Source organism: Ochlerotatus camptorhynchus, unplaced genomic scaffold (genome assembly GCF_037179485.1).
Source record: "Ochlerotatus camptorhynchus isolate MF236.1 unplaced genomic scaffold, CSIRO-AGI_Acam_v1.1 ptg000213l, whole genome shotgun sequence".
Classification (NCBI taxonomy): Eukaryota; Metazoa; Arthropoda; class Insecta; order Diptera; family Culicidae; genus Ochlerotatus; species Ochlerotatus camptorhynchus.
The window spans coordinates 2,432,327-2,444,617 of NW_027040703.1; the positions used below are offsets into that span (position 1 = coordinate 2,432,327).

The 12,291-nt window shown below is 37.0% G+C and overlaps 1 protein-coding gene across 5 annotated transcripts in view; it reads right to left on the reverse strand.

Moving 5' to 3' along the window:
- The window catches only part of Zasp66 (PDZ_signaling and DUF4749 domain-containing protein Zasp66), a 115,343-nt gene that overhangs the window by 5,968 nt on the left and 97,084 nt on the right, over positions 1-12,291 (reverse strand). For 3 of the 5 annotated variants that reach the window (XM_065224688.1, XM_065224687.1, XM_065224686.1), the window contains 4 exons: positions 9,035-9,184; positions 8,792-8,848; positions 8,132-8,229; positions 568-612 (listed from right to left, as the gene is read on the reverse strand). In XM_065224688.1, coding sequence (XP_065080760.1) covers positions 568-612; positions 8,132-8,229; positions 8,792-8,848; positions 9,035-9,184 — 350 coding nt within the window. The remainder of the gene's footprint in view (positions 1-567; positions 613-8,131; positions 8,230-8,791; positions 8,849-9,034; positions 9,185-12,291) is intronic. The other 2 variants (XM_065224689.1, XM_065224690.1) reach the window with 2 other exon arrangements.

Genomic DNA, 12,291 nt, shown 5'->3' on the forward strand with positions numbered 1-12,291 from the left:
TGAAAATTCTAATATTAACAGTGCAGCAATGATCGCTTTGCGGTGGGATGGTTTTGGCTTTTTTGTTTGTCTGTTTTTATGAGTAGGGTAGGTTTATAAATTTTTGCAATATCATTTTGTTTTACTGTAGCTTTTGACATTGATATGTTACGACATTGAAAGCCTTTTTCCTGTTGTAATTTGGAAAAGTGGTGATGTGATTTTGCCTGGATGTGTACATGTACATGTGTCTCTTTCGGTGTACTGATTTGGGATGCGAAAAGAATTCTAAACGATTCATTTCAGAATAAATCTCAAGTCAATCAGTTTCTGGTCTGTTCTGGGTAGAATGTTTGCATTGTTAGATGTCGATTTGTTTTTGAAGTTTGTAAACGAGGAAAGCGTTTGTCTATAGTTGCCAGCCACATAAACTTCCACTAAATTAAAGTAATAATTGCCAGTTCAAAGGAAATGAAAACTCATGAATTAGAAGTTAAGTAAATCGTCAGCGTTTAAAAAGGCAGTGCTAGCGTCTCGCTAAATTCTACTACGTGATGTTTTTTTTTTATATTTTGCTTTCTGATTTACCCTTCGATTTTGGTGGGCCGATGGCGGCTTGTGAATCCGTTTGATCTGATTGTGTTGTATACAAAAATTTATAAATTTTAGATATGAGTTCTATGGAAAGGTTTATCGGGGGTTTCTTGGTTGTGTTTTGCGCGGAAAACGGTATTTTGTCTGCGAGTATATTTTCTAACAAAATAAGGTTTTTCGCCCGTTCAAGTCTGGAAAAGTTGATCAAATTGGTGTGATATTTTTACATCTTAATACAAACAATTTTGCACATTTCGGTGAAGAAAATGTTGATATCAATCATTCCTATACTCAATTATGTCGTTTGTTGAAGATTACACTCAATCTTGGAAGTCATCGCCCCTGTTGTTACCTCAACATTAATTTCGCAACGAAGTTTCACAACCCTTCAAACAGGAATTCGTATTTTATTAATAGATTCTGAACCTTGAAATATCTCTGTTCTTACATTTCTTCCGCGTTCCGTTTGGTATATCTATTTTAGCCCACTTAAAAATACCTTTTTTTTTCACCGTTGGACAAATTTAGACCCGTCAATCATAAGTTCATAGTGATGAAACACATAGGTTTTAAAGCTAGGATAAGGTTGTTTTCAGTTCTTTGTTTTATCTAGATAGTAAATATGTTCCGAAAATAAACTACATTGTTCTTCTCAAGTAATTCCTAGAATGTATAAGTCATAGCACTAAAATTAAATAACGGCAGTCAATCAGCTTTTATCAGTTGTATTCATATTTGTAATACTAGCGTAGTTCAGTGCATCCATTATGCATAACATACACACAGTAATCCAGTCAGTAAGGTTTTACTGGATTTTTTAATTGCGAAACTGTTCGGTAAAAGATTAAAAATCTGTGGAAAATTAAAAAAAATAGAAAATCTAAGCCGAACTTGTACAGAGTTAGTTCTGTTTACCCCATTTAATGATAAAAAATAAAATTTGTCTATTTAATTGATTCTTTACGGATAACGGTCATTAGAATTGTAACTGAAATTTTCATCAATTAAAAATAAAAACCCAGTATAAAAATACTGACTCCTGTAAAATAATCTAAGCGTGCCGCTTTTGGATCACTTTTCCAACTAGACATACTAATTATACACAAGCCGTTCATACATCCCAAGATGGGCAGTTTTGCAGGAAAAAAAAACTTTCCACACGAAATAGAAAATAACTCAGAGAGTGAGTCACTTTCACTCAGTTGTGAGTCACTTTTACTCATTCGTTTGGAGAATTTTATAAAAGCGTAGGTCACTCAGTGTATGAGAAGACTACGCTTTTAGAAATTTATCCATACGAATGATTAAAAGTGACTTACTCTCTGAGTAAAATTCGTGTTCAGTGTATTGATTTTTTGAAAACCTCTTATCTTTCACTGGTGAAATTTCAGTGTGGTATCTTTTACCGTTTTTGTGATATGATCGGAAAACTAACGACCAGAACGTTTTTATAGCCATAGGGTTTTTGATCTAATTTCCGTCCTACTAAGCACAACCCGCGCTTTACCTCTCTTTTCTGAACGAGTTTAAACAAAAAATGAAATATTTCTGTCAAAGATGACTTGCAAATGTATTCACCTTTCCATACGTACCGTTGGATTTGATAAAGAGTCACAAATTGTTGAGATATTGTCTAAAATCTAACACTGCTTCTTGATTCTAAATTCGTTCTACGAGTTTCAATTCCGTCCTAACGCATTGAAACGCCATTAGATTTTCTTCGTCCTACGGATAAACGTAGAAAAAGAGAATTCGCTAGGAGCCCTTCTTTTGTTTTGAGAACAATGAGCGTAAATATTCATACAATGCACTCTAACAGGATTTATGTTGTAGCTAATGAATTAACGCATCGGAACAAACCTATTATTGATTAAAGCACGGTGAAATCATTGATATTATTGATCTTTTCTGATCAATAGAACGGAAATGGGCGATTACGACGAAGTAGCGCTCTACCCTACGTAAAATTAAATAGTTATTGATTGTTTAAGAGATTTACCAATCTTATGGCATGATCAAGCAGCTGTTTTGTGGGCAACACTGTATTGTGCCATGATTGTTGTGTTATATTCTACGCGCCAAAAATATCGATGTTACCTGCTGAACAGTTGATTGAGCATAATCATAAGACATTAGTGACTTGAATACTTAATAACTTTTGTTTCCTACATTTACTCGAAAGGGGGTCTTCAGGTTTGTGCCAAGTCAGTTTTTTTTATTAATTAGTTCAATTTTAGGGAGGCTAATCAGGACTCAATTTGGCACCGTTTGAGCACCATGGAGCTAAAATTTAAAATTTTACATCAGTCTAACGCGCATCCATATTTACATGAGAAAACGAGGCGTTTCTGTTGTTTTCCCTTTCACAGATTTCAGAATTAAATTTCAGTCTAGCGCTGAAAAACCGGACGTTACCGTTATTATGCTTTTAGATTCCAACTGAAAGTCCCTCCTTTTATGCATACCCTACACCAAAAATACTTCATATGCCCGGTCCCTAACAGGATTTCCAGGCTTTTCTCTTATTGGGGCGGGGCTTATGAAACATTTTTTGAGTAGAAAGCAACTCCTAAGTTGAAGAAATAAAATTATTCTGACTTTAGAAAGGTCTCCAGCTCTGGAACTCTGAGAAACATTCTAGATGGCCTTTGAAAAAAAAATCCGTAGGCTTCAATAATATCAATATTCTCGTACCTATTTAGCAAAGAAAACAATTGAGATCTCGGCCTTTCTTAGCCAGCTCAAATCACCCTCCCTCTTCATTGCGCATTTCTCTTCACATTCGAGCAATTCCAAGCCAAATACAATAAAAAAAACATAATTTTTGACTCGAACTTCTCCGATTTGCACTATGCATAATTGTTTGTTAGGGGCCATCATTCACAGTCGGAGACGAACCAGTCTTGAGCTGAAAGTCTTCTTAATAAAGAAACAACAACAATCATCATCCACATTTTTACTAAAAGTCTGCCATTTTGGATCTTGCATTTTTTTTCCTTCAAATTGGCGTCTTTGACATTTCAAAGCCAACATTCTAAAGGGGCGTAATTGCATTTGTAAACAATGGCTTAAGCTATCGATTCCTTGCGAATAAAAGCTCACTCATAAAAATTAATGACATCAACAGGTAGAGGAATGTTTCCTCTACTAGCTAGCATTGTTAACTTGGAGGGGTGAGCGTTTATTTGCGATAAATCGAAGTCTGAAGCCATTGTTTACAAAAGCAATCACGCCTCTTGAAATGTTGACACTGATTTTTCAATTAATTGTAGCACGAAAATTGATCGAAATTTAGTCTGAGACAAAGTTGTTGAGAAAAGTCTATCTGGGAAAAATATACACGGTAATTTTTTTTTTGTAATTTTTAGTAAAAATTTCAAAAAAAGTTATGAATACTGAAATATCTTAGAAAGTAAATTTTAAATTTTTATATTATATACTATTTTTATATACATAATAAAACCAACTAGCAAAAAGTTCAATTAATTTACCAAAAATTCTTGTTCTACGATTTTTGTAAATTTGCAAGTGTCCATGGTTTACATATTACAAAAGTTTGCATTTTTTGTGAGCTTTTATTTTTTAATAAATTAAAAAAAAATGAAGATATAGGGGAAATGGATGTAATGTCGGTCTAAGTGCCCCTAATTTGGGCCCATACATAAATTCAGCAAACGACTAAATTTTCAATAGCGACCAAAAATATCCATTAGTACCGTCCCAATGACGCGTTCATCTAGATAAAATTGATAAATAGAAGCTTTTTAGCGATGGGCCCAATATTAGACCCATAGGCCAACATTAGAGCCATTTCCCCTACTTTTTTAAAATGTACTGTTTTGAATTTTTACTCAAATTTCCAAATTAATATCGTGTATAATTTTTTTCAGCAAGATTTCATTTTTCCCTATAACTTTTTCTCAGACGTCATTGCGTGTCGTTTCCGTGCTACAATTTATTGAAAATGTTCAAAGACGCCATTTTGGAAAAAAAGAAGATCCAAAATGGGAATGATTGCTCATAACCAGTGCATCGCGGTACTGGCCGCTTTAGATTGACAAAAGAGATTCCTACGGGTAACAATCAAAACAACTGAGAACCCTCTCTCCGTAAAACTTCTCACCAGGATGACGCAACAACCGTGAGATATTTTTTTTTTATTATTGTTATAGTCACTTTAACACTCTTGGGTCATTCGTGACTTGTCCGGGGGTGAGATTTGAACTCGTGACTTTGGCGTGAGAGGTATGGATGTTAACCCCTACGCCGGGGTCGCCCCCAAAACCGTGAGATATCGTTGTTTTGCTTTTCTCACTCATTCGCAATACCACTAACATCTTTCGGTTCGCGTGTAAAGGGCCTTATAACTTTTGTTTACAAAAGTTTTTGTGCCGTTATTAAATGTTACGCCTGATATGTCCCTCTTTAGTAAAGATATCGTTAGAAAATAGCAAGCACCCCATCCCTCTTTAATGCTTCCACAATTTAAGACCAACAATTGAAAAAGCTTCAATTCCATTTTGTAAACAAACATTGCCATTTTCTCGCGAAACGAAACTTACATTCACAAACCTAAAACCGAAGACTACAAATCTAGAAGACTGACAACTGTTCCCTTCTCCCATACAAATGTCGAACGTCACTGATAACAGCACCTCTGACAATCAAAGGTGGAACTTTGAAGCACAAGTGTTAGTGAGACTGCTCATTAACAGTGACTGTGTGTGTGACCTAATGTCACCGAAACGAATAATCATAACACGGTACTCGTTGTTGTTTTTGTTTTGCCCTACAAAATTTCACGGCAATTTGTATCCTAATCACAACAAGCCGGTGGTTTTCCAACTCCAAACCGAAAAATTTGTCATGGTGGATCAAATAGAGGATTGAAACTCGGATCGATACCTAGTGAAAGTAACTTTTACTTGTGTACGATGAACCGAAATATTGTTTACTTTGCCTGTAGAAAGCAATCAAATATAAGGAATTGGCGGCTTCCACCTCCGTTGAGTGAACTACCGTCATTCGAAAGCTGCTGAAAATTCAAGGATTCAAAATTAATAAAGATCCGGTACCTACATCTAGACCTACATCACGATCCAACGGAAGGCGTAGCAGGATCTAATGTGGGAGAAAATGAAAATGAAAGATTGAAGGACTACAATCTCAAACGGAACATATTTCCATTTTAGATGTTGTCAGAACATGAAACCACCGTATAGTGATCCTCTGTATGCTTTAAAAATTCTTGGAATCGACCAACCCCTTCCAGAGAATGATAACAACAGTGTCGGATTGGTCAGTGACATTCAAATGGTCAGCGAGTACTGTGCCAAGTTGCCGAGCGTCACAACTTAACTCCCCCCGTTGGCTCTAGGGTCATTTTTATAATGTGGCCACTTTATCGGTCGTTCCGGATCCTCCTTTAGGCCAGTTGAGTTTATCTGAGGGCGTATTTGGTGTCTTTACACCATATATACTTAGTACTATCAAATTTCAGTAATATACGTTAAGTAAAGTGTAAAATTATGTCGATAGATAGTGGCATTTCCTACTTTACCGGGAATCCGGGTTGATCCCGGCCCTCTATCTCCGTACGCAAAAGTCTCCAACGAGACCACCGCCAATCGATTCAGCAGAATTTTTCCTTTGAGAATATGTATAACATGTTGACTGAAACCGTTTGGCAGCCGATATATTCAATTTAGTCGCGGTTTTGTCAATTTTTGCCCAGTGTGCGTTGTGGCCAGGTGCCAAAGCCATGCAGAACGGGCATGCATTTTACTAATGCACCATACGAATGCCCATAAATGCATTAAAGGGCTTAGGAAAAGTGGAAGATAATTGTGAGATAGCAAATTAATGATCGAGGAAGGTCCCACCATCATTGTGAATGGCATCATTGCCATAGTTTTAATTTTCAAAACAAATTTATTTAATTTCAATTTCAGCTGGATTTTTAACTCGTTGTCAGCATAAAGCAAAGAAAGAAACGTTTCACTTTTTACGATAATCGTAACAAAACCAATAATTGACAGCTAATTATTTCTACCTATGTGTGTGAATGCACTCGTGAATTAACACACACACCATCATACACAGGTTCCACTTTTGCTCAAAAGAGTCGTTGCCGTTACTGTCTCCTGATTTTTGGAAGAGTTGCCAGTCTTCTTGATTTGTAGTCTTCGCTAAAACACAATCGGGAAAAGGATAATTTCTCTTATCTGTTAATTTTGTTGGTTTGCGTTGGTGGACGTCGGTTCGCGACAAATTAGCGTTACAAGGTTTGTTTACAAAATGGAGTTGAGGCCTTTGCAATTGTTGGTCTTGAATTATTGCACGGTGCATTATAAATACACAGTTTCTTCACTTGAGGTTTCAACAATCAAAGCAACCGTTGGTATCCATCAACAAAGAAAACTTCAAATCGTTACTTTGAAGTCCGTAAGGAAACGCATTGTATTTCAATAAATATTCGCTAAAATTAATAGCGAATCCGTTTATTATTCTGTTCCAACCTGGATCGGGTATCAAGATTGGATCTGCTTGTTTTTTGACATACATTAGTTTGTTCATTTGCTTTTAAAACCCAGCTCAGGTTGAGGTTCGTACTGACAAAAAGTTCGGTTTCGCATTGATTTTGTTGAAGGCTCCAGCTGTTGGTTCCATGATGGTCCTTGCCATTTTTCGGAGCAATTCAAAAATTTAAGACTTTTCACTTCACTTTTTGCACGAAACGTAACCACGTTGAAAATATATTTGTTTTGACAGTAAAATTCTCGTAGGCTTGTCAATTGTGAGTTGTGTCAGTTTTGAGATTTAATAAGCATCGTACACAATGACGCGTACGTAGAAGAGAATTGATATTGCTGATGGAACATAAAAATGAAAGTGGCTTTAATTTGCATGTTAAGAAATGGCATTTTTTAAGATAAACGGGTATTTTTCTACATTGTAACGTAACAACTCCCACTTATTTATTTGTTACACGGAAAATGAAAATCGAACGTTTTCTTCAAAATGTTTCGTATGTTCTGAACTTAACAACTTTCAGCAAGAACAGGAAAATAAGCGAGCATTATTCTCACTTCCCTCTTATAAATGCCCAACAGAGATGATCAGTGAGTGAATGAGTTTGCTACTCTCTCCTTGTCAATTAATCTAACTGTCATGGATGGCTTTTATGCAGACGGTTTAGTGAAGTAGAGATGTTTCCAAGTGATATGCTAGTTGACCGCCATTTTTGATATGTGACGGTTATGCGAGGATGACCGTCAAGGTACAATAACCGTTATGACAGTGCACATCACTGCTCATAACACACAATTATGCAAAGTTTTATGCAATTCGGAGTAGGTCGCGTTTTTTCCGATTCGTCATTTGGCGTGGAACTGCTCCTTCACATTATACATGGCCGATCACAACACTTCTTGTATTTTCCTATTTCGTTGCTCTCGTTTTCAGTACACTTTTTCTTGAATTTGATCAACTTTTTCCAGATTGAGTATCGTATTTGGTGTGTGGTTAAAGATATTTTTTTCATAAAACGATAACTTACGGCACGGCTTGGGGCTGTGGGGCAGCTGCTCTGACGGTGTGCTCAATGTTGCTATCCGAGTACAATCCGATCGGTGAGTTGAACTGCTTGTGGACAATCTGGATCCGGTGGGTGCGTTTTGGTTTTTATTTCATCGGAAGAGGTAAAACGGAAAAAAATATTGAAAATCAGGTCAGTTGAAATGTAACTTTGTTGAATTGTTGTTCTTTTTTTTTATTCGTCCATTTGAAACGTACCAAAGGCCAAAAGTACGAAAACAAACGTTAAACTTGGCAAATGTAGAATATACAGCGAAAGACAAATTAAGTTCAACACAAAAAGTAAACAAACACGGCTTTTCTTTCGGAAAACATTAGAAACAAACATGAACTATATAGCGTATGGATTTTGTGTAATCTGAAAGCATGAAAAAAGAACGCAAGTGGAAGAGTACATGTTGTGGGTTTGTAGCGATCGAACGGGAGACATCCACGCCGGTAGTACGGTGGATCGGCATTGACTGTATTGTATAGTCGTTGGGTCTTTGATTTTTTTTTTCAAGGTAAAGAAAGCATTGAGATTATAGAGTACAGGAAGGAAATTGTTGTGCAGAAAAGTAAACAAAATTCAAAACAACACGCAACCAATCGACATTGCGAGTCGGGAACGATCGGAATAAACCTTTGGACCGCTGGGTATTTCTTCTCCTACGACACGATGAATAATAGTCTCGGCGGCCTAGATTTGAAGTGTTTGCGGTTTGCAGAGTCGTCGAACAATAGCAATGGTTGGTTTGGATTACGAGAGTGTATGTGTGTGTGTGTAAAAATTCAGAAAAGATTCGAAGAAAACAATTTGAAATTATTTGTTCCGGTTCTGGATTGTGATTGGATCAAGGTCGTTTTTTTCTCTATAGAAGATTACCTTCTGTCTCAACAGTGAATCTGTGAAGTCATGTACTGGAGGTGCGCGCATTGCTGGATTGGGGTGGTGTCTGAGGTAGGATTCTGTTGGTAGAGCATCCTTTTTCGGTACCTTGGCACCGGGAAGGACTAGCGGTGTAGTACGGTATGGCTGGAATGGGATTGAGTAGAGAGAGAAAGAGAAAAAACACAAAACACAAAAAATTGTAAATCACACATGTTCATTTTTTTTGGTATCTCGATGCAAGTCACAGCTGGTGGTGGTCAAGAATTTCGTTCCGAGATGGTGTGATGATTACTTCTTATAATGTCTCAAAAAAAAACAGGCAAGGGTGGTTGTTCGGGAAATTTTCTTCGATTGAGTCAGAGCCACATCGACCCCACTCAAGAATCACCTCTTGAGAGCAAACGGGATGAGCCATGAGCGGAGATGTGGCGATTTTCTTTATTTTTTTTCCCGACAGACACCGATATTTGTTTAAATATCGCTTTCGTTATGTAAATTATTCTTCTTTCTAAAAATAGGACACTCAGCGAATGGTGCGGCAGCGCTCGTTGAGACGGGATATAAACATGCGAAATTTTACAAATTAATTCGTCGAGAAGATTTTGCAGATCATTGAATTCCATTGCGTTTCAATCCGATAAGGGATATGGGAAAACCGTATGAATGCGCGTCATAGTAAGACATCTTTCACAAAATTTATTTTTGGACCCTGCTACCAACCATTCACAGAAAACAAAAATCCGAAGAACAAAAGCAGCGAATGGTTGTATGTTTATTCTTGTAGAGAAAATATTTTTATTTTAGAACCGGCAAACCGTCTGTAGTCTGTAATTTAGAGGTATTTTAGTCGGCGACTTATGAGAAGTATCTGTGTCATTGCCGCGACAGAGCAATAGTGCGTCTATCAGTAAAGTCGGTGGCTAAGGGGGGGTTCTGAGAGCAGAATGTTCAGAGGCAGTCCAAATTAATCTATCACCTGATTAGTGTTTGCGTGTAGAATAGGACCCGCAGCAACGCCAATGAAAGTGAGGTGTTTTTATAGACTTCTAAAAGCGTACCATATCAACGACGAAGGCGGATTTGTTTACCACCGCGGCTCCGATGTTTATTTGGATTAATGCGTATCATCAGCATCGATTGGCCGGCCGGTCGGCCGTGCTGGGGTAGGAATCTCGTGAACGTGATGTTTTTGCCAGGGTTTCGATCGAAGGTAATGTAAACATGTTGATTCCGGATTTTCGATTTGTGGAGTTCTTTTTCCGTGTGTATTGCCTATATCACATGAAAATGTCACGACCGGATTGACCTCCTAATTCACCGGAATGTATGTATATCAACGCTGGTTTGATGATATACGTACATAGATACCGACAAATAAATCGTCCAGTACCGGGCAAAAGTGATTTTTTTTCACTTAAAAAGAATGTAAAAAACTGTAACTTTTCAGGATGTTTATTAAATTGTCTGAAATCTTGACTGTTAGTTGATCAAGACTTATCGGTATCATTTTGAGCAGATCGGCAGAACCTGTAGGAAGTTTCAGCAGTTTTATAAATACACCTCTTTTTGGAGTATCTTTTTTGAAACTGAAATTTAAAAAAATACAATTAACTTGAGAAGTTAGAATTTTCTTCATTTGTAGTTAAAACATGGACCTTTTATATGCTTTTTGTTTAGAAAAAATTCATTCATTTTGAAAAATCTTTCAACAGCTTCTTTGTTTTTCACCATGTGAGGAAAACGGCGAGATAATATACTTTTGTCCGTTCTGGGTTTTAACTCAGTGCATAAAAATATATCACCTCATATAGGCACAGCTATTTATTATTATGAATAGGTATCCATTAGACTGATGCAAAATTTGAAATGTTCGCTTCATAGTACTCGAACGGTTTCAAATTGGGTCCTGATTAGCAACCCAAAATTTAAACTCATTTGGTAAGAAGCTGATTTGGCATAAACAAACCATTTGAAGTTTGTATGGAAATTACTATGGAAAAACCAAACTTTTTGCTGATTGTCATCTAAGATTTTTCCATATTGCACTGTTAAAAAGTTCTATATTTATTGTTATGGTGAATGTTATCAGCTACAACTTTTTACAATTTCGTTTTTCAGCCAAACGTCAAATTAAATAGTTATTAATTGTTTAAGAGATTGATAATCTTATAGCATGACCAAGCAACTGTTTTGTGGGCAACACTGCATTCTGCAGTGTGACATAGTAGCCATGATTTTTGCGCCCTATTCTACGCGCCAGAAAGACCAATGTTGCCTGTTGAAGAGTTGATTGAGCATAATCATAAGACATCAGTGACTTGAAGCATTTATAACTTATGTTCCTTACATTTGATCGAAAAGTGGTCTTTGGCAACGTTGTAGCTGAGAAAGTTTCCTACAAGCATAGCTATCATTTTTAAAAGCAGAGTGAAATGGTGAACTTTTATATAGATATGATCAAAAAAATTAGTTTTGCAATAGTAATTTCCATATAAACTTCATAAGGTTTGTGCCAAGGCAGTTTATTAATAAATGAGTAAAAATTTTGGTAGGCTAATCAGAACACAATTTAGACATTTTGCATCAGTCTAGTATCCATATAGGAAGTTACTGCCGTCGGAAAATTTTATCGGTTGACTCAGGATGTGAAACAGATAACCCAAGTAACCAACACACCCGGCAATATAAATCGGATGTACGGCTGATATAAACCCCCCTTCGTGATTACGTGGGAAGTCCAGGGTTCTACATTTTCGAAGCTCTAAAATGAACTCGAGTTTTGTGCCTTTCATTCAACATGTTACACCACAGCATGCCGTGCGACAGCCTATTCTCCATATATTTTTCATGAATAGACCTTTTCAGAAGCCTTTGACGTCTATTTGTTGACAACAACAACAATAACAATAACAGTGTAATTTTTCAGTTCATAAAACGCTCAGGTTTGGGAGACAGTCACCACGCGAGAGGAGCGTAGAAAAAAAACGTGCACAGTCACATGGAAAATCCCTCGTGGTCCGCGTCCAAGATGCCTAAAGTGTTGAATTTCCCTAGAAACACCGAATGGCACGTGCTCAAAACGTACAGGAAACCTTGACGGCGAATCGGAAGTCTCAAAGGAAACGCGGGATTGGAACTGTCAACCGTCAGCTCCATGGAGAGGTTGTGAGGTCCAACAGAAGCAACCCAGGTAAATCCGATCGCGATTTGAGTAAAAAGTATTATGATGCCGCCCGTAGTACAGTGCAGCG